At 41.3% G+C, this 23,613-nt stretch overlaps 1 protein-coding gene across 1 annotated transcript in view; it reads right to left on the reverse strand.

Annotated features, from left to right (window-relative positions):
* COL9A1 (collagen type IX alpha 1 chain) overlaps window positions 1–23,613 on the reverse strand; it is a 64,224-nt gene that overhangs the window by 16,822 nt on the left and 23,789 nt on the right. The window contains 19 exon segments of the mRNA XM_033143222.1: window positions 3,416–3,487; window positions 4,279–4,332; window positions 10,746–10,799; window positions 10,908–10,961; window positions 11,081–11,125; window positions 12,129–12,182; window positions 13,489–13,542; window positions 13,666–13,719; window positions 14,821–14,874; window positions 16,621–16,674; window positions 17,831–17,884; window positions 18,336–18,389; window positions 19,087–19,109; window positions 19,112–19,139; window positions 19,732–19,788; window positions 19,892–19,924; window positions 21,016–21,072; window positions 21,702–21,755; window positions 21,966–21,988. Coding sequence (XP_032999113.1) covers window positions 3,416–3,487; window positions 4,279–4,332; window positions 10,746–10,799; window positions 10,908–10,961; window positions 11,081–11,125; window positions 12,129–12,182; window positions 13,489–13,542; window positions 13,666–13,719; window positions 14,821–14,874; window positions 16,621–16,674; window positions 17,831–17,884; window positions 18,336–18,389; window positions 19,087–19,109; window positions 19,112–19,139; window positions 19,732–19,788; window positions 19,892–19,924; window positions 21,016–21,072; window positions 21,702–21,755; window positions 21,966–21,988 — 932 coding nt within the window.

Raw genomic sequence — 23,613 nt, forward strand, 5'->3', positions numbered from 1 at the left:
CTCTTAGCTTTCATACACTGCACCACGCCTGCTGAACAGCATGAAGGCACAAATGAGAGGAAAAGAACAGAAGCAAACTAGATACATTTCAGCACTCCCTCCTACAGAATGTATACAAGGAACATTTGTATTATTGCAATTTAAGAATAAAGTAATAGTGGCAGTGCTTTTATACCACACCACTGTGCGTAACCAAAAGAATAAGCATGTGGCAAGAATGTGGACATGGGTACCATTGCAACAGTAGGCTACCCTGAGACTTCCAAGTCAGAATACCTGGCCAGGCACTGTTCCCATGGGATTGCTCTGCATGCTAGGACATCACAACATCCTGCAGTGCTAGGAGGGAAACAGTGTGTTGTGCCTGTTTTTGTCAATTTCAGGATGCAGCACAAATATACCCCCCAGATATGGCTACCATTCAGTGGTGTAGCATGGGTTGCCAGTATCCAGGGCCGCACAGGGGGGGGGGGAATAGACAGAGTACACATGCACATTCAAGTGCCTAACAGTGTCTGAGTCACCCAGGAGATTGTGGAAATAAGAGTCATTCCATTGTTTGGAGAGGTCACTTCCCGGTTTGCACGGAGAAGTCATTTTTGAAGGAGCCCAGCAACATGCAACTGTATTGAGACAGCACCAGGCATTGAAATTTTGTACCCCTAAAAATTCTGCACCTGAGGAAACCGCCCCAGTGCCACTGCCACTACCCTGCTATGCCACTGCTACCATCTGCCATCTGTGAAACTAATATTCTATCAGTTACATCCAGTATGTTTCCTATGGCATGTAGTTACACCCAACCCACACATTTACAGCAGTGCCAATCACCTGACCTCCCTCACTCTGAATCACTGCTGTATACCAGAACAGAGGTGGCCGCAGCAAGCTCAGTACAGTGCAAATACACTGGTAGAGCCAATCTGGCTCTCTTGCCACTGGGTTTGAATTGTGACAACTCACCACCACCATGCCCCCTCATAGAAAATATCATTCTACAACAAAAGCAAAAAACAAACAAAAACATTGAACTAGATGGAACGTTGCTCTGGCTTAGTATAACACCGCTTCTTGTATTCCTTCAAGTTTCACTTCTGTCTGCCCTAATGGTTTGGACCCATTTTCATGCATAACTGAATATATTACCATGAAAGATGGAGCCATCTGAGTTGATGACAAGGTATAATCCTCACGTCAAACACCTGCATTTTTGGCCATCTTCATGCGAGAATGTGAGTACCTGTGCCTACTTGTGTGTTTAAAGGATGGATTCCATCAGTACCATCAACATTGCTTCCTTGTGGACACTAATCCATGCATCACCTTCCTAGGTGGTTCTGGCAGACCACACAACAAGCACCCACTCTGGAATTCCTCTTGGATCTAAGTGGGAAGGAGATTCAAAATCCCCACAGTGGCATGAATGGATCCTTGGGTCACATGGATAGGGCAGCAAATGTACAAATGAGGGAAAGCTGGAAGGTTGAGAAGGCATGTTTGAAGCAGACCTTGGTGAGAAAAAGACACTATATTCACCTGTCATGGAGACAGACACCTGCAGGGTGCCCCAAACATGTCTATTGGAACTCCACCCTCCCCACTAAGCCACCTCCAGGCATGCATGCCACTACCATGGTAAATGACCTTGGGCACGCTGCAGAAATACACCCAACCATTCACAATGCATGGAGGACCTAAGGTGCCACATTTTTCTTCCACCCGCTAGTGCACAGACTAACCACTACGGTACTAATAGGACTGAAAGTACCAATGTCCTGAGGGCTTAGAAAAGAGCAGGCTATTTCCTGCTTGGCAGGGGTTGGACTGGATGGCCCTTGTGGTCTCTCCCGATTCTATGATTCTATTGGACTCCCCAAGGTGCATGGGGTGGCAGCGGCCCTGGGACAGTATATACTCCAATGGCCTGAGGTGTGCCGCTCTCTGTGAGTGAAAGGGATTGTGCCCTTCATTTTGTCCAGGAACATATTTTCATTCAATGCAATAAGCACTGCAGCTAAGGATACTCGGAAAAACTCTAAGGTTGATGTTGAGTTCTAGAATGCAGCAGGAATGGTTCTTGTTAATGGTAGCTATTAGTATTTGGAAGGTGTATCCACCAGTAGACACTTCAAGGGCTGGAGCAGAAATTATACATATATATTCCATTTTAAATATAGAGAAGATCACATGAGTACTGGGGAAGGCACAGCTACATTGAAGAGCTCTAGGCATCAGTAGCAAGTGGTAAAGACTACCTATAATTTGACTTCCCTTGAGAATAAACCCTTTCTAAGTTAATTCCTCAGAACTGATGGCTCTGGAATTCTATAGCACTCTGCCAACTAAGCTAATGCCATAATGATGAATGCTCATTGACAGAACATCAAATATCCCCTAGCACAGACAAGGCAAATAATTTCAAGAAAGCAACAGCTGAAGTTAAGAAGCCTTTTCCCAGAGAGAGAGAGAAGATCTCATTGACAATCAAGTCAGAGCTAAGATTTTTCCTTAATTTGCTAACTAAGCAACCAGCGACTTTGAATGCGAAGGCTAAAGTTACCCAGGGGTGCAAAAGGAAAAGACTGGAGGCTTGAGTGGGAAGGACAGGGGAGAGACCTCCAATGAGCAGAAAACAAAAACCTCAGAAATAATCTGGAAAACCCTTAGCAACAATCAAAGGGGTAAAGAGGCACCGAGTTCCACCCAAAATTGCAGGGGCCATCTGTGCATGAGGAAGCCTAGTGAGGCCTGCCGCCACCCAAGAGGATGAGCAAGGACCACTGCCACCCAAGTGAGGACCACTGCTACAAGGTTGGGGAGGGGCTCAGTCCTGTCCCAGCAGACTTGGGGGCGGGGCGGGCTGAAGACACCTCAGCCCTATAGAATTGGCACCTATGAAGTGGTAGCAGTGTATGATGGAACTGGGGTTCTAATAAAGTGAAATTCCATTCTTAGGCTCAATTTTACGTCGGTGAAAGTGTGACTGGAAGTGGGGGCTTTAATTAAAGTAATTATTTCAGTTAAGATAGTTGCAGCAATATCAGGAGGAATTTTTAGTGGACATCAGCAAAGGTGAGGTGAAGGGTAAAAAAAAGCCAAGGTGTGTGTGGTGGTGGTAGTGAGGAACTTGTTGGCTACACACCACAACAGTTTTCACAGACCTGAGGGCAGAAACCTATACATAACAATTCAGGGCTGGGATACCTTTGGCCCTCCAGATTTGGACTACATCCGTCATCCCTGACCGTGAGCCATGTTGGATGGGCTTGAGTTAAGAGTACAACAGCGGAGGCTCCCCAGATTCCCCACCCCTGCAATATTGGTAGTTCTTAACTCCTCCCCCTTTAAGTGGCTTCAGAAAATAATTAGACCAAGGGTAGCTGCAGCAATTCCTTATGGCAAATCGTATGCTTACCCTGTCACCTTTAGCACCAGGCAATCCTGGAGGCCCAGGTAAACCTGGGAGGCCTATGTCACCTTCGCCACCCTGTGAAAACAAATGGAAGATTCTTAGGGTAATTTTTAGAGTGAACAAAAGAACCATTGATAAAGAGATCCAGCCTCTGAGAAGCACATTACACTTTCCCTATGGAGAGTAATAAGAACAGCCGGCTGTGTGCTTTCTTTCTAAACCATAGACTCTGCTTAATTGTTGCTGACAGTTTGCTATAATCTACTGCAGCCAGAAAACAGCAGTTCCCAGACTTTTAATACATCTGCTAAAATATTTGTGCCTTTATGGAGGAGGATGCTGTAATTCCTCGACCCTATGGTGTGAGCATTCCTCTCTTAACAGGGAGCTCTTTCAGTTCCCAAATAGCCAGGCTGCCCTTCGAGCAGAAACCATGCAAATGAAGATTGAGTCATTTCAAAGAAGGCATTCACGCTCAGTAGTCATTAATGCCAGATAGCTGCTAGCAGGAAAAAAGAGGAAAAACTGGCCTTTCATTATTTCTGCTCCTTTTAAAATTAATAACACAAGCGACAGCTAACTTCACCATCTTAAGGCAATACACAAAGAGAGATATCCACTTTTCTTCCTCACATTACTGCATTAAAAATGATGTGTTCCCAGTAGAATTTTACAGAATTCAAATAAGAAAATGTGGATCTTAGTAGAGGCACAAGTTGGGAAGAGGGAAGGCAACAATGATCGTATTCATGTTTCATCTTTAGCTTCTTGCATAAACTGCTAGGTTGCTATGGATCCTAAGGGGAAACCACAAGCTCTTAGAAAAATAAAAATGAATTTGATGTGAGTAGACAGTGGCTGCTTACCATTTTACCTGGTGGACCTGGAGGGCCAGCAGGACCCAGCTCACCTCTGCTACCCTTTGAGAAAACAAGGAGGCATTGTTAAATCATTTTCCAGCAGCAAAACGAAGAATCGTTTCATTAATGCTTACTTTATTTTTTTATAGTCAGCTAAAAAGCAAAATCCCAACTTAGAAGAAGGTAGCTTCTAATACTACCATTTCATTATGCATCATAAACACACATGTATCTCCTCTGGAAGGACAAGCATATGCTAAAGTGTGATTCTTCAGGTATGAGCAGCCTAATATCTCTTCATAGAGGATGCTCGGTTCCCATGGTTAAATACCAGTTGCTGGAAACTGTGGGTAGTGGGAGTACTTTTCTGCCCATGTTCTGCTTGCAAGTTTCCTTGAAGCATCGCCTTGGCCACTGTGAGAACAGGATGATGGACTAGATGGTCCACTGACCTGATCCAGCAGGCTCTTATTATTTTCTTATTGTATTGCTTTTAAAGATAAGTTTATCAACCAGTTAGATGAGTGTGTGCATAATCTGACGAGAGTGATACACCATCAGAACTGACTTAACATGAAACACTGTGGGTAAGTGTAATTCTAGCTTTCATGTTAATCTTCTGGTAAGGAAACTAACACAACAGGTTGCTGAGCAATGAAGAGATGAAGCTACATATGAAATACATGTTATGCTGCATCTTGAAATTGCATGAAATGGCTTTTCAAGCAAAGCAAAGCAAAGCAAAGCAAGGAAACTTACTGGAAAATAATTAAGTATCCTGGAGGGATCAAAAGAACTCAGAATTGGGTAAGTTTCCAGTCACTGCTTCTATAAAATTCATATGTCATAAACATGAGTGGCTTTTAGAAAGGCTTGGAAAAAACCTTCAGGTGACCCAGAAAATTAATTAATCTTCTCCACAAATTTAGCTCCATTTAGTTACTTTTGTAACATGATTATTGAACATGCCTCTAGATGCAGATTCAAGTAAAAATTAAAATTAGAATAAATTGAAAACCACTTCTTCTGTTTATTACCATAAGATATGCAATTGAAAAAACTAATATTTTTGGTAGGGAAAATTAGGGTGCTTAGGCTAGCAGTTCCAGTTTAATGTGCTTAAAAAAACTATTATATGCTCACATCTTTTCATGTTTCAGTTAGGAAAATCTCATTTTGTAATGCTGCGCATCATGTGAACTTGTTTCAGGTTGACAATTTACATGAATGTGACCCCGTGGTGTGAGGGTCTAAGTACAGTCTGCTACCAGTCTAAGTACAGTCTGCTACCAGAAGTCTTGGGCTTCCATGCTCTCTCCTTCAATTTAATACAAACCAGAGAGAGAGGAGATCACCGTGCTCAAGATGAGGAGAGATCATATGAGTGTGTTCCATGTTCATTCGCATAGCACCAAACCATGTTGTGGCATCAAATCTGAACATCTGTTCTTCAGGTGTCAAAAGTCTACACCTAGCTGCCCTACTAAAGAGGGCCAGGTTCTTTTTCTTGTACAGCCAATAAGGAAGGCAAATGCACATCTAGATATGCATCTGCATCACAATGCTTGTCTTGGGATCTTTAGGGAGAGGTTTGAAAACAAAACAGTCGTTATCATAACAGCATTGTACAACTCTATGGTGCAACCCTAACTAATTCTGGTCACCTCACTTCAGGAATGGTTACAACATTTGGAGCTTTTTAGTTTAGAGGGAATGTAATCTAAGAACATCCCAGGAAGGATGAACATGCAGGATAGCAAGCATGCATGTAGGCTTTCCAGTTATTGTTTACACATGGGAAAGGAATCCTGAGCATAACTTTTAGGCCACTGGACTCTTGACTGCAAAGTCCCTGGCATATTGTTGGCTATATATGTTTATCTCCCTCTCCTTAGCCATTTTCTGGGCACAATTTGATGTGCCTTTGTTTTTTAAATACATTTTTTAAATTCAAGCAAGAGCACTCAGTCCATCAGTATGGTCCCTTCCAACTGTAAGAGGGTAATCAGAGAGGTACTCTTGATAGCTGTCCCACTATGGTGATACTCCATTCCTGTGAAGCCTCATCAAAGTCCAAACTGAAGTACTGTATTGTCCATAAGCCCCTTCATTGCCTTGTTGTGGCAAAGAGGCTTGAATAACTCCAATAAGCTATGAGCTATGCTGTGCAGGTCCATCCAAAATGGACAGGTCATAACTGAGAGTTTAGACCAGGCATGTCCAAAGACCATTTTGGGGGTCTAAACTGGCCTGCCAGTCGGTTTAATCCAGCCCCTGCAGCAGTTTATTTCCTGGGGATAACTCCTAAAAAAAACCTCAACAACTTCAATCCTAAAAAAAGGTTAACAACTTTGGTTGGCCCTTTGGTCGGCCCTCACAGCCCTTCACTTCATCAAATCGGGCCCTCTTCGAAAAAAGTTTGGACACCACTGGTTTAGACTAAATGTGATCCATCTGGAGAAGGAACTGGCAAACCACTCCAGTATTTTGCCAAGAAAACTCCATGGACATAAAAAAGGAGAAGTTTTGAGAAGAAAGTGAGAGTTTCCAAGGCATGCTCTGGTTCATGGGGTCATGGAGAGTCAAGCACGACTAAGACGACTAAACAGCAACAACACTGTCCATTTTAATAGCATAGCCATCTTGCTTTTTGGGGGGGGGTGCGCATCTGATCCATATATAGCATCATGGCTAAATAACAGAGTGGAAATCAATGGAGGAAAAGAACTGGCAAAGACTGGCACAGCGAAGCCAAGAATGGGCCACTGTGCCCAACTGAGCACAAATAATCTGCTTATACCACTGCTGCTGATTCTTTTTTTTTTAAGCATTATCACTGATTATGTCTGACACTTTGAAGTTTAAAAATTGATACTCTGGAGCAATTTTGCATAAAAGGAAAGCTTTCAAAGATTTTAACCAAATGAAGTGCGATAATCATATAGACCAATTTCCATAATGTGTGTGCGAAGCAAGGCTTCAAATAAACTGGCAAAAAGAACAATGAAAGACATGTTTTATTAATACATTTTGATCTATAACATTAAGATATGGGAAGTTTGGTTGTAAGATTGCAGTACACTGACTTGTGCCATTACAGTGATTCAAAGGCTTGATCTTATCCATGTTATTTTCTCCTTGTGCAGCAGATCATAACAAGTGGGGTGATGGTTCTAATGCTCCAAAGGAAGCTATTTCAAATTAAGTGAAAGTATAGAGGTTCAAGGGGTTGGCCAATCATGTTACCATGAACCAGGTACCAATCAAGTACTTGGTAAAAGTTCCTCGTTTTGTTGATCAGGTTGTTGAGGAGATGAATGCAGACTAGGAGTCAAACTGCACTTTATATAGGAATTTTGGGTTCAGAGGTACCAAGAGAACAAAGGAAATTATTTTCGTATGCTACCACGGCAGCTAGAATGATACAGTGGTACCTCAGGTTACAAACACTTCGGGTTACAGACTCCGCTAACCCCAAAGTAGTACCTTGGGTTAAGAACTTTACCTCAGGATGAGAACAGAAATCGTGCAGTGGCGGCAGCAGAAGGCCCCATTAGCTAAAGTGGTACCTCAGGTTAAGAACAGTTTCAGGTTAAGAACGGACCTCCAGGACGAATTAAGTTCGTAATCAGAGGTACCACTGTATATGCCCAGGGATGGAAAGAAGCAGCAGTTCCAACTAAAGAAGATGGGCAACTAAAATTAATGAAAAATGCAGAAATGGTGAAACTTACTGGAAGAATAAGAAATCAAGAAGGACGACTTTTTAATATAGAATGTGAACTTTTTACTAAACTTTGTAACTACACTGTGTTTGGGGATGCTGGTAAAAGAAACAGCTACCCTCCCTGTATGCTACACTCTTGAGAACTACTGGGGGGTGGGTGGGTTGCAGCTGTAATTAATTTAAGAAAAGCAAGAGAAATAGCAGCCTGTCATGCATTAAGCATGATGTGCAGTTTGACCCTAAGGTTGAAATCCTAAGCGCTCTTCTCTGGGAGTAAGAAGCTCTATTGACCATAATGGGACTTGCTTCTAAGTTAACCATAGTGGGCTGCATGGCTGTAAACTTACAGTAGTTTAGTTACTTGTGACTGGGCCACATTGAAATAAAGTCTAGCTTCCAAGTAAGAACAGTGGTACCTCAGGTTACAGACACTTCAGGTTACAGACTCTGCTAACCCAGAAATAGTACCTCGGGTTAAGAACTTTGCTTCAGGATGAGAACAGAAATTGTGCAGCGGCTAAAGTGGTGCCTCAGGTTAAGAATTGTTTCAGGTTAAGAACGGACCTCCAGAATGAATTAAGTTCTTAACCCGAGGTACCACTGTATGGTTAAGAATGATTTGTAAATTTAGATATAAGGAAACTATCGGTGTAAACTAACGTGTAAAGAGAACAGCAGCAGTGTTTCCCCAACGTTTCTCATTGAAAGCATGAGTTATAGAATGTTTTGCACGTCTATCAGCTTATGCAAACCATTATTAGCTTATAGAAATCTAGAAGATGTCATGCTGGTCATTAGAACTAGAACTTTCAGAGTCTAATCTGAACTGCTTCCAGAGCTTGCAGTGGGGACGGTTAATAATTAACACAGTATGGTAGCTCCGGTTTCTACGCACTGCTGATTTTATAAACCCTTAGTTGCATTTTACAGGATTAAAAACATAGTTTAGAAGATTATCTTGCATTATCCAGTTAGGGAACTACCCTGTTCTTTATTAACCAAGAGCTGTCCAAAAACATTCAGACCGGCATCAGTTTAGAGAAAGGAATTTGGGAAATAGTCAAGTATATCTAAACAAGTTCTGCTCAAAGCCACCAACAGTTTGCAATTTTTGCAAATAAAGAATTGTTCTGAAAAGAAATATATATGAAGTTATTGTGTCATTAGCCAGAGCTGAAAGAGAAAGCAAAGGAATAATCCCTTGACTTTGGTAGTTATTACTCTATGCAACTCAGTTTTGCATGGATGTTCCATGGAGCACAATGGTTTTCAGAACGATGGCAAGGTATTCCCCAAATCCATTGCCACATTTTCAGTGTACTGTGTTCAGGCATAGTGTACTGTCTCCTTAAGTATACTTCACTTTTGCTCCCTCATCGCCTTTCTTCATTTGGGTAAGAAGAATCCCTGCTGCAAACCTGTATTAACAGTCCCGGCAGGCAGGATTATATAACACCATTTAGTGAACCTGTGATGTTACTAGCACATATTCCAGAAAGTGGGTTTCATTAGATTGCATACTAGGTTTGAAAATGTGCCTGTGTATTGTTCTATGTGGATTCCAAAGAAATATATCTCACCCTTTGTGTTCAGTGTAGATAAAGTATCTTCAACCTTTTCAGGCCCTGAACCCACTTTTAACCCAAACATGCATTTGAGGACCCATTTCTTGATCTTGTACCATACATTTGCATGGTAGAGGTGCTCCTGTTTCGACCTACCTTAGATCAAGCCATGGCCCACACGTATGGATGTGGTACAGGGGGGGGGCTTATATATAGGGGCTGATGATTATCATGTGATATGCCAGATTAATAATAACAAGGTATAAAATGCACTTCCATGTTGATGAGAGATATTTCAGGCAATGTCTGAATGTAAGATTATGAAGGGTAGTGATTAATGAATATTCATTAGTGTTTACAATAATGCATCATGAGATAGATATAATGTTCTTAAAACAGATAAATGGGCTAATAATACGTATTTAATAGTCGTATGGTATATATATTATGTACAATAAACAGTTATGTATTATGTAAAATTATAGGTAGTAGTATATTCAAGGATATTCATGGGGTAAATGATTTATGCATAATTACACATATATGTATTATGTCTAATATATAGGATAATGTATATATTATTTTTCATGGGGTAATAAAATATCTAACACAGCAGGTGGCAGCACCAAACATTTTGAATGAAGTCTGGACACAGTGGTGTAGCTGAGAGGCTTACCCTTAGTGGCCACCCAGGGACAGGTTCTTGAGAGGGTTCCAAGAAATGTCATGCTTCCATACTGTCATAAACAATGGCTAAGACTTCATGCAGTGCAGCTGAAATTCATCCTCAGTTCACAACAGAAGAACCAAAAAGAACCCCACAACTTCTGGCATAGTGTGCAAGGGTCTTCAGTCCCTCTAGGGACCATGAAAGCTCTGCTTGAAGTGGATCAGTAGACTAGTGTTCAGCTTATCATATAATTCTACTTACATGTTTCATGGTTTTGGTTGGAGTGTTTAACTCACTACAGAATATCGGGCTGAGTTTATTTGTATTATGAATCAGCAAATGTGAGGCAAATGTGCACAACTAATTTGGGGGAAGAAATTGATGTGAAAGCTAAAAGAGTTTACATCACAAGCAAATAACACAAGCAGCTATTATGCAGACCTTGTCTCCTGCATCATTGGCCTATAACAGAAATCCCAGAACCTAAAGATAGAGCAGAACAAGTACTTACCGATGGGCCCCTGGGTCCGATGGGCCCTTTTTCTCCCTGTGGCCCCTGTTCTCCCTGTTTAACATGATTACAAGAATAGAATATGCTTTAAAACTGATTCTGCACAAAATGTGCAAGTGTTAGTAAAAAACAAAATGAAACTGGAGAAAGAAAGAAGCTTACAGGTTTACCCGAATTCCCCATCAAGCCAGGAATCCCAGGAGGACCTGCATTACCCTGTTGGGAGACAAGGAGAATTAGCCACGTCATAATATGTGCCACTATCTTGGAGAAAGAGTGGAATAACAATAAAAAATACACCTGGAGTCTTTCCCAGATTGCCTAGAATACTTTACCTGCGGTCCAGCAACACCTTTTGCTCCTGGAGACCCTGGTAAACCCTAAAACAAAACAAAGAAAACACATTGCCTTAAAATGTTTGTAATGTTCTATGTACTTAAAAGGTGCAAATATTCCTTACTCCCTTGGGCAATTATAGTCTGTATTTGAGGAGTGTCTCCCGTAGTGTTGCGTACTGTTTCTTTTTGCCAAGCTATGTCATCAAGTGAATTATATTGGACCTTTTACAAGCATGTCTCAATAGAGCCAAAATCCATTTTAAAAAACACCCCAAACTAGTGCCAACATAATTAACCTTCCCCCTCCAAAGGACATGGAAAACTCTTTAAGCACATGCTTAAGTTGGTTCCTAAAAGCATGCTATGAAACACATTGATTTTCATACCAGAGCCCAGTTTTCAGCAACAGCGACTATATTATTTGATTGATCTATTGGTTTCCTTATGGTTTCATCCCACCTTAGGAATACAGTAGGCACAAGGAATTGGAATGAGAAAGAGAGAGAGATTGTGGTAAAGTGGTCTTCTGAATAAGGAAAATAATAAATTTTGATAGTAGTACATGCAACTAATCTATGCTATACATTACAAAAGATGTAGGAAAAACGTCAGGAGCCAAACAGTCTTTGACATACACTTCAGCACAGCCATAATATCCTTGCAGGGATGATGTCATCATGTTGCATAGGCGGCACTAGATTTAGTTGTATCTGGGTGGAGCAGTGGGAGACAGCATGGCGGGGCTGCACCTTGGTGAAATGGTGAGGAAGTGGGCGTGTTCTATTCTCTTAAAGAGAGACATCAACATTTTTATCTAGCTTCCTAGCTTGGGTGCCCTCTAAAACTTCCATGACAATCCTGAAACTTACCCTTTCCGTATGCAATTAACACAAACAGGATCATCCCAGTAAAATTGAATCAGGCTACCTACACCCTAATTTTTAAAGGCTCCACTCCTCACTATTCCTGTCATTACAGAAAATGAAGGCTTAATAAGCTTGGAAATTTAACTATGTTTTACATTTAAAGAACACAAAATACTTACTGGCAGTCCCTGAACTCCTATATCACCTGGAGGGCCTGGTTTTCCTGGTTCACCCTGGAAAGAAATGTTTGCATCAATCAAATGAAAACCGTTGTAGTACAAACTGTCTGCTTGTTTGCTATTCAGAAAAAGCCCAAACGAACATGTTAGTATCTATTTTTAAAAATACTGTGGCATCCTTTTCCAAACCGCTAACTTATGGAATGTAATATCACTGTTGTTCTGGTTGTTAACAACTTGATAGTACTTGGGAGTTAACCAAAAGACTCACCCAGCCAGTATGGGTGCACAAAAGAGGCAAAAAAGGTTTGCTTTCCGCTTACACCCACAGATAATGCTAGGTGCAACTTGAGTGACTGTCGTGTTCTTCATGAAGATGCAGTAGGAGCAGAAGCAGACTGGCTCACCATTGACAAAAGTGGCTCATTCATATCATTTAACTAGCACACTTCTGCTTTCTGCATGACCCTGTTAGCCGCTTTGAGACTCCTTCGGGTATATCAAATCCAAACTCTTCTTCTTTAAGTGGAGATCTGACTGGTTTGGCATCTTGCACAGCATCAACATCTGGGGCTCACTAAGGACATGGCTCCCCATGAGGCAGACCTGTTTGCAAACCCCAAAGACTGGAGACTGTCCAATAAAGGGGAGAAAATTGGGCATTTCAATATGAAGAGAAATTAATGTTAGCAATGAATTAACTAAATGGGAAATAAGTGGAGGGGTTAATTGGTGGAGGCATATGTGTAAAGGATTCCTTTCATGCATGTGTGACACAAGTGGTAATTTGGCATCTGACTGCTCCATTACAACATAAGGAGGTAGCTGCTGGTTAGACCTAAGTGCCAGAACATAGGACTGTCCCTTAAACTGAGTCAGACCCTTGGTTCTCCTAGCTGAGCACTGTCTGCAGTACAGCTCTCATCTTCCCTGGCCAATGGCCACGTCTGCTAGGTCTGATGGGAGTTAACAGTTCACCAACAATGGGAGGGCCAAAGGTTGCCCACACCTCTCACAGAAGTTCCACTTAGCTATCATCATGGCGCCCACTGGCATGGGAGGAGGAGCAGCTTCCATTGGCAGAGCTGGTATAGGGAAGATGGGAGGAGTTGTGGACGGGGTCAAGAGACACCGTATTAGGAGCAACTTGATGGGGCAGACTCTTACTCTTTGGAGACACCAGTCACCATTATTGCCTCTGAATATGCAGGATCCATAGAGATAACATTGCTAATCATAATTAATAGTTCTATTCTCTGTAATCTTCACTGATTCTCTGTGAATTTCGGTTCTAATCAACACAATATGGAAGTGAGCAGTTTTTGAAAATATAAATTAAACACCACGATAAATTAAGTACCTTTGTTCCTGGCATGGCAGGGATCCCTTCACGGCCATCCACTCCCGGTAAGCCCTTGAGAAAGAAGTAACATCTTCTGTAACATGTTGCCATTATGTAAATCACACTTGTTTCATAATACATGATAGCAATGTAAATTACAAATGCTACGATTAATAATAATCACACTATACGTACACTTTCTCCTTTAGGCCCAGGAAGACCACTAATTCCTCTAACACCTTCAGGACCCTAAGAAAAAGAAAGAAAATTAAAGCATATTGAACATTGTAGTCATATTAAGGGAACACACATTTGAATGAAGCAAGGAGAATGCCTCCTCTCAAATAACTTAAGTCAGTGTATTAGCATTAAACTACCTTATTCCCATTTTATTTTGATGTTTGTGCACACAATTGGACAATTCACATGTAATGCTTACATGGTCAAGGGCACCCCTTCCTCTCTCACCTGGAAGAGGAATACACCTCAGCTTGGCGATAGCTCAGTCAGTAGAGCACAAGAGTCTTTATCCCAGAGTCCTGGGTTCAAGCCCCACATTGGGCAAATGATTCCAGCATTGCAGGGAATTGGAACAGATGACCCTTCTGGTCCTTTCCAACTCTACAATTTTATTATTCCCTTTCCATGATTCCAAGCTTGTTGCTGCATATAAAACAGAAACTGTGGTTGAAAATGAATTCTACTTTATTAAAACAAACTAATTTCAAACCCATGGCTTGAAGTTGAGTTGTTTTGCAACTGAGTTCATTTTACACCACAATTTCTGCTTCACATCTAACAAGCCAGAGATCACAGAAAGTGAAATTGAATCGCAGTTTATACCTCTTTCCAGGGGCATGGGAGGAGGGGAGAAGAATGGGAAGTGTTCAAGCCCAAGGCCCAAGGTCAGGCTCGCATTGTATGGAAACAAGTCCCTTAGTTATCTAGTAATCACCTGTTTGGACTACTGCAATGCGCTCTACATGGGGCTACCTTTGAAGGTGACCAGGAAACTACAATTAATCCAGAATGCAGCAGCTAGAATGGTGACTGGGAGTGGCTGCCAAGACTGTATAACACAGGTCCTGAAAAATCTACATTGGCTCACAGTACGTTTCCGAGCACAATTCAAAGTGTTGGTGCTGACCTTTACAGCCCTAAACGGCCTCAGCCCAGAATATCTGAAGGAGCATCTCCATCCCCATCCTTCAGCCCAGACGCTGAGGTCCAGCTCTGAGGGCCTTCTGGCAGTTCCCTCACTGCAAGAAGAGAGGTTACAGGGAACCAGGCAGAGGGCCTGGTAGTTTTGTGGTATCAGTGGTACATTATTACTTCGTCCTAAGAACTCACTCTTTCGCCTTTGGGGCCTGCCTCTCCCAATGAACCTCTTTGTCCTTGATCGCCCTGCAAAGAAATGTTAAGCACATTAATTGGCAATTCCTTGTCATAATTAAATAAAAGTTATGTGAATGATGATGGTTAAAGGCAAGGTAAATTCCCATGTTTCTAACGACTTACTGTAACTGCATATTACGATGTAAGCCTCAATATAACAGGTCAAGAAGGGCCATTTCTTAGACAAGGGTGAATTGATTGTGTGTCATTGTCCCTCATTCTTGGACGACAGGGAAATATCAAAGCCAAGCCAATCTTCAGCTTATTGTAAATCCCAAAAGCTTATAAATGCATACTGGGGAAGCACATCTATATATAAAAGACTTCCTCAGGGAAACTTGCCTGTCACAAAACCTTTTGTTCTTTGGGAGCCAAGCAAATATGTTTTCCTTTTTATTTGAGTAGCTATTTCAGCATGTTTGATAACTGTTTCTGGTTTTATGGCAACTCTACTAGATTTTATTAGTTTTTACGGCTGTAGTTTCTGTGCTTATATATTTGTTTTGTACGCTATTTTACTGTTACTTTTTAAATTATTGATTGCATGCCGCCCTGAGAGTTTTACACTGAAAGACAGCCTAGAAATCATTCAGACAGACAGACAGTAGGGCTTTGGAATTTTGGTCTTCTTTAGCTATGTGTCAGTTGCTCCAGGAGTTTTACTGCACCCTCAAGTAAGGATTTCCTAGGTGAAATAGGGCTCATAAATAAAACACAACTGAAACAATAAGCCGGTCATGAAATGGTTACGTTTACATGTGAAGACATAAAAGACAATGTTATCTTATTTTATACAAAATATCCACCATCATTTTATACTTATGCATCACAAACATAAACACCTCATTTAAGGTACTCCCAATGTCTCATACCACTGAAAACTCATTCTTGCTATCTTCTTGAACAACAGAGAAAATTGAATTTGATGTTTCCATATGGACTGTATGAAAATCCCATGTGGGAACTTTATAAAAGATGGCCCCAATTTAAGATAATTGGGGGCTCTGCCTGACTTTACTTCTCCCACCCCAGCACTTGTGCACCACTCTGTTTCTGTGTGAGACACTATTCTGAGAGTACCTCTGGACTGGAAGGAGGTGAGCCAAGTGTAATGACATGCAGATGTACAGCAGGTGACCCTCCTTTGGAAGTGGGAAATTCTGTTTTTATCTCTGCATCAACCCAGGAATGTAGGTAGCTTCCTTATACTGAGTCGGACAATTAGTCCATCCAGCTCACCATTGCGACAGTGACAGCAAGGAGCAACTCCCCAGTGTTTCAGAAGGCTGTCGATCCAAGCCCTACCTGGAAATGCCAGGGTTTGAACCTGGGACTTCCTGCATACAGAGCATGTGATCTACCCATGTGCCACAATCCCTCCCATCAGGAATAACTGAATGATCCAATTAGCTCTATTGCAGTCAGCACAACACCGCTCATTCCCAGCAGAGGCTGGTAACAAAGAGGAGAAGAAAAAAAGAATGAATCGTGCAGTATGAAGCCACATCTGTGGGCGAGTAATACTTTGGTATCCTGTAATTTCTTATTACAGGCCAGCCAATTCCGCCCCCCCCCCCACCACCACCAAACTCATGTGCCTGGGAACAAGAGATTGAGATTTACTGTATAGAGGTTTTTTAAAAGAATGAAAACTGAGATAGGCTCTCCTGAAATGTGAATGCCAGGGTAGCCGCCCTGATGTGCTTAATTGTGAATCCTCCTTTGAGGTCTTGCTGATAAGACAAAGAAACTTACCGGGGGCCCAGGAAGACCCCGGGGACCAGGGTCACCATCAAGACCCCGAGCACCCTACAGTAAAAACAAACACACAAAGGATTATTAAGATATAAAAGCTTTAAATATTCTGCACCACACATGTATTTTCTATTGAGGCTAATGGGGCAGACAGCAGCTTCACACTTGCCATTACTGTATTTCGTTCCAACCCTCAATCCTTTACACCTGAGGTCAAGAGCTAGAATGACCACCAAGGATTTGTTATGGAGTTGCTACTGTGGAACTATACTCCATAGTCTTTATAAAGATGTTCCATGACATTTGGGTCTTCCTTCATGCTGTGATCCATCGCATTAAAGCTTGTTATGATGCCAGCAATCCACCTCCATCAGATCTAGCAACTCTGCCATAAAAGGAGTTGCATATGATCTAGATGACACATGTGATTTCAATATTCAGAGATTAGTGGTAATCACGCTGCAAAAGTAAAGTCTGCATCAAAATCACACTGAACCTTTGTGCCTCTGTTGGATCATGCTGGGCAGCAATTGATCTGTTCCTCTGAATATATTCCACTGCAGGTCATTTCAGTCTTCAACTATTTCTCAATGCCCTGCACGTAACATATGAGTGTGCTATTCTACGAATTATAGTGAATTGAACCAAAATATATTGTCTTTATGGAACTGCTGCAAGAATGCTTTACAGATGAGACAATTGCAAGCAAAAGAAACAGCAATAGTAGAAGAGAATATGTAATGTAATCAAGAAGCGGTACCTCGGAAAAAGCCTTTATATACATTTAATCTGATGGAGCAACATGAGTAAATGGGAAGGGTAATAGTAAATAGCAATTCTGGTGAGTCAATAAAATAAGTACGCTGGCTATAATAATAGTGTTCATTCTTGGTCATAAAAAGATTCAAAGTATTCAAGGTGAGCCTTGATGAACACCTTTGAAAATCAGAAAGGTAAATTTGGTTTTCTGAAAATGATATCCACGTGTGCCAGAGAGTTGACAGGCTAAAGAGGAGCACCACATATGGACAATAAGCTATTCTGCTTTCCATTTCTAAAGATGGATTCTTCGTTCATTTAGTTTACTGGGGTTGACAGGAGTCTCTCCCACAGTAACAGGCAGTAGCAGACAGGGTGTGGGGTAGCACCCCTGTGCTTTAAAGATAAAGTTATCGTTTAAAATTATAAAGATATTGTTGCTATTACTTACCTTGTCACCTTTGGGTCCCATTATGCCAGTTATACCTCTTAACCCTTGAGGTCCCTGAAATACAAAATTTATTGTAAGTATGCAGTTTTGTGCAGCGAAGTTATCCTATATATGCACATTTTCATACCATATTTCCTTGGATAATATACTTTTTAAAAAGACCTTTTGATCTTCCTTTGATTATAAGAAGTGCTTTTCATTTTAGGCACATAGATTTTAAAGTTAGTTTACTTTAATAAAATCAATAAATAAAAAGCTCTAGCTACTGAACACTGCGTAACAAAACAGACGGAAAGATCTAAACATATGATCGAGAATTTAAAAAACGACAACATAGCTGTAATTTGCGTCATCTCAATGTGTCAGTTCACACCTGGTTTGAACAGCTGGAAATGAATTTTTTGCAGGTGATTAAAGGAATAATAGTACAATTTCTCACACCTGTACATAGCCATTAGCGATACCAGAATGCGAATAAAAAGCAAATTAAAAGGAAATACTTTACTGGTGGGCCTTGAGTGCCAACATCACCTACTCCTCCTTGTTCACCTTCCTCGCCCTAAATAAGTACAAATAATAGCAAATTAGTTATAGAACATTCTAACACCTAATCATGTCTACTCAGATGTAAGTCAAACTGAATTCAATTGGGCGTACTCCCATGTAAATGAGGTCAGGATTGTGGCCTCAGCCTGTAAGAGAGAGTGTGCACTATTTATTAATGTTATTGATCAATGTGTACTTGCAACTCATATGGCCTACATTGCAGTACTCAAAACATTATATTTTACACAGAAGGGAAGTCCATGCAGAAACTCCCTTATTTGGAGAAGACATCGAAGCTGTTTGGGATTAAAACAAAAAAGAAAGTGCTGTAGCAATAGTGGGAAAATAAATCTAAGAGGGAAGAAGAAGAAGAGTTTGGATTTGATATCCCGCTTTTCACTACCCGAAGGAGTCTCAAAGCGGCTAACATTCTCCTTTCCCTTCCTCCCCCACAACAAACACTCTATGAGGTGAGTGGGGCTGAGAGACTTCAAAGAAGTGTGACTAGCCCAAGGTCACCCAGCAGCTGCATGTGGAGGAGCAGAGACACGAACCCGGTTCCCCAGATTACGAGTCTACCACTCTTAACCACTACACCACACTGGCTATTGTTCTTTTTGTTTGTTAAAAGCATAACAAAATTAAACATGATTCCTCTTTTAGCCATTGGCTTTCCAAATAATTTTAACCTAGTATTCTATTTCATTTACCTTATGGCCTTGTTTTCCTGGTCACCAGCCTCTCCTTTTACTCCTTTGTGACCCTAAAGCATAAGAGCAAAGCCCTGTTTAATTACAGTGGTACCTCGGGTTACATACACTTCAGGTTACATACGCTTCAGGTTACATACGCTCAGGTTACATGCTCCACTAACCCAGAAATAATGCTTCAGGTTAGGAACTTTGCTTCAGGATAAGAACAGAAATCGTACTCTGGCAGTGCAGTGGCAGCGGGAGGTCCCATTAGCTAAAGTGGTGCTTCAGGTTAAGAACAGTTTCAGGTTAAGAACGGACCTCCGGAACAATTAAGTACTTAACCAGAGGTACCACTGTAGTAGGTTTAAACAATCACCATATTTTAAAATTTTGATATGTACCAGGCTCCCACAAGATCCCTCCTCCTGACTTTGGGTGTTTCCTCTTCCCACTACAGCTCTATGTATAGAAAAGCCTATGGTGGTCAGCAGGGACCCCCCAATCCTCTGAAGGTCTTTTCAGGGGGTACACAGGGGGGCTTCAGAATGGGAGGATGGGAAAAGAAAGGTGGTCTCTGTGTGCTGCCTTCCATTCCTGCAACTCAATGTATTCAATATGCATCCACAATTACAACATATTCAAGAACACCAGTTCTCTTACCTTCATGCCCATTAGCCCAGCATACCCTGACCGGCCAGGTGGACAAGAATTGGGACACTGGGAGTGGGGGAGAGAAAACCCAAAAGCTGAGTTAAGGATGAGAAACTATTACAGAAAAGCATTTATTTTTTAATCCAAAAAGGTAAAATAAATATCTTACCAGTGGATCTCCATCACGAAGTCCAACTGTCCCCTGAAGATTTAATAAAACAGTTTTTGTTTTTTGTTTTTAAAGGCATAGCATAACAGGAAAATGAACAAAATGCAGATGCAACACACTCCCCAACTTTCTCATTTCAGCAATCCACATTGTTCCCCTGCCTCCAAAGGCCATCTGTATTTTCTGCTGAAGATGTGAAGAAGAGCATTAGATGGGTGGATGGATAGGTAGACCGACATTTGTACACATTCATACCATTTCTCTTTTAAAAAGCAATGGTTTGTATGCCAAAATGCACCACATTTAAGCAAGGCGGGTCCTCACTGGGTTTTTAATTCATGCATTTGTTAATATGTACTTGGAATGTGACCTTGTAAAAGAGCTCAACCTATCTATTTATCTGTTTATTTTTCCTTGCCTTGTAGATTGGGTAACCAAACATAAAGGTGAACTGATTAAAAGGAGTGGATTTCATATGGACTGTTACCTGACTGAGATTGCAAGCAGACCTGTAAATCTACCCTGTTACCTGTACAAAGAGCATAGTACAGGCAACGACAGATTTACGCACGTCCAACTGATATGCAACCACATATCACAGTGACCCGGAATTGGCTGGAAAAGGGGCGGAACGGGGCGGAACGAACTTATGCATGCTCCGCTGATGTGCGGGGTCGGGGTGGGGAGGTCAGGAACATAACCCCCGCACAAGTAGGCCGTTATCTGTATATCCTCCAACACTGCTAGAGAACAAATCACAACTTAGAAGGGTGCCGGGTGGATGTTGAGACCTCCCTGAAATCTTGTGAAATGGCTCGTCAAACTCTAGAGTATATTCTCTGGTGAAGCAGGGCATCTTCTGTACCAGAAACAGTGCATGATCCCAGACCTCGCCTCCCGCTTCCACCAGCATAAATGGCAACACATATGAAAAGAAGTCTCTTGTACTCCTTTACTCAGAAGTCTTTGAAATTTAGTACTGTGCCAGGTCAACTGCGGCCACTGGAGGGAATGTCTCAACAAAGTAATGCTACTTCTAACCCACAGAAACATCCCTCCACACTTTGAAAGAGTTGAGGAAACAGACATTTTAATGAATCTATAATAAAATGAATATCCCGAACTTACCATGGGGCCGGGGGGCCTGGCACTCCAGGAGGGCCTCTCTTTCCAGGATCACCCTAAATAGTTTGAAGGTGGCACAAGTGTATATCAGTGAGCTGCATAACTGATATTTGTTCTGGCCTTATTTGTAAATAAGGATGTAGCAATTGCAGAGGAGACCATTTACACTGTGGTTAAGTTCAGAGTTCTAGAAAACTCTAAGTGCACAGAATATAAAGTAGTTTTACATGACAGGAGGAACAGAGGCTACAGTAATCTATATCCCTTGTTTCTTTCATAAAAGAAATAAATCACAAAGATATGCGATGGGAGTTTCTATTACTGAAGCGCTCAGATATGATAGCAGCTATTAAGAAGAGGAAATAACTAAAGATGCCTCACACTCCATTCATCATCACAAAAGCCCCCTATTACATACAAACCACTCAGAATCTTGAAAAGTAACCACCATGCAGTTAAACCGCATGGAAATCCATTTGCATGCCCAGTCACATACACCATTTTGGAAGTTTTTAACCATGCTATCCAGTCCTTATTTCAAGGTAAACATGATTAGCCTTCATGTGCCAGACATTGTTGGGAAACATCCTTCCTAAACATGCATAATTAGCATGGGGAATTTAATTAATTAACATGAAATTTAGATCAGTGATTTTTAAAAAAATATGCAGTGAAATATACTCACAGGTGGCCCAACTCTGCCCACTTCACCAGGAAGTCCTGCAATACCAGGAGGACCCTACATTTGAAACGACATTGTTTGATTTGATTAAACTCTTTATAAACAGCCATCCTTATCTAAGGGATAAATGGATTTCTAAACAGAAGTACTGTACCAACTTTACCTTAAGAGGTTATTTTTAAAAATATTATTATCAACAGACCTATTGCATTGAAGATAAAATGTATTATTTATTATGCTACCGATAGTTGGTGAATATCTACTTACTAGAGATCCAGGAATACCTTACCCTGAAGGGAAAAATATATAGCACATTTTAGTTTTTTAGTATATTCAGACTTCATCGCACTCCAACAATAAAGTGAGAGAACAAATAACAAGATGGATTCCCCCACCCGCAAACTGTGGAATAATGAAAGCATTATTTTTAGCTCTCTGGGTATTTGGGATGGATAGCAATTTCATGAAATTTTAAGCTTACTACTTTTGTGATAGATGCTCCATGTAATAGGTCAATCATTATTTAGAGAACCTTTTTTTTATTAAAAGAACAATTCAAGCCATTTTCTTTATAGATTAACCTAGGCTTAAAGGTACAACTTAACATTTCTAAAGCTCAATGCTGCTGCCATAACAATGCTAGGAACAGAAGGGCACATGTTTTCAAAGGGGCAAGTAATGTTCCGTTTAAGTTTGCGGAGATGCACGGTTTCAAGAAGCTGGGTGAAGGAACCTATAGGACCCTTCTGCCGGCAGCAGGAAGGTGGCCCTGGGAAAGGAGCCCTGTGGTTGGCCTCGCCTCAAAGCACAAAGATGGGTGGTAGTGGGGAAACACCCATGACGAGCAATGGTAGGGAGGTAGCAGCACTGGAAGCAACACAGCTCCAGTCACCCAGTACTCATTCAGCCTGGAGCTATAAAGAGAAGCACTAGGTGAGGCAGCTGCAATTGCCACTGCCTTCATTATCCTCTGGTGACTCTGGGTCCTGCCCTGATGCAGGGGAGGATGAATGGTGTTGGGTTGCATAGGCACTGCAGATAATTAAGTGGTGTCCGTGGCAGTCATCTGGCCCCTAGCTGAGTGCCAGGCTGTACATCAGAACATTTTAAATGAGAAATGTCTCCTTGGGTGACTGAACGTGAGGCTAGCTGGTGGCAGTGCAGGATATGCTAACATCATCCCCAAAGAATCCCTAGGATATGCTAACATCATCCCCAAAGATCCCTAGGGGATCCCCAGGCTTGGATCTTTCCTAAAATGTCTCGGTGTTATATTGCATCTCCACTGGTTCTCTTTTTGTTATTCTGATTCCCCAAGTAATGAAATGCAGGGTGACTTTCTTCTATTCAGTTTGCTTAAATTAGCAGCTATCACAAGCTATTCCGTGCAATAATTCGCCACATGCTCTGCTAAATCGTTCCACTAGGAAACCGGCATCTGTAGGAACCTTCTCATCAGCCATCTTTAATTTTGCCTTCTACCAAACAACAGTAATTTACTTTCATTATGAACAGCAGTATTGCAGTCATGTTACTGCTATCGGTAACATTTCTCTCACAGCAGTAGCATGCTTTCCTATTTATCCACAGCTCCATGTATCATTTATTTTGTTTAAAACAACAAACAAACAAACAAACAAACAAACAAAGGCTCATAAAGAATGCAGCAACGCCACCCTGAACACTTTTGAGCAAGTGTTCTTAGTGAATGTTCTCCTAACACTCACTAAGGTTATTTCAGGTCCCTTTGCCTTCTTTAAATATATACAATTCCCTTGTTTCATTCTATTGTTTTAATATTCATTGGAAGCCACAGTGATTTTTAGGCATATATGTTTTAATTAGAGAGTAATCTGTTATGTAAATTACTGTATATTAATAGAATAGGAAAAAAAAAACAGAAGTCATACAAAGT

The sequence above is a fragment of the Lacerta agilis genome, chromosome 3 (genome assembly GCF_009819535.1).
Source record: "Lacerta agilis isolate rLacAgi1 chromosome 3, rLacAgi1.pri, whole genome shotgun sequence".
Taxonomy (NCBI): domain Eukaryota; kingdom Metazoa; phylum Chordata; class Lepidosauria; order Squamata; family Lacertidae; genus Lacerta; species Lacerta agilis.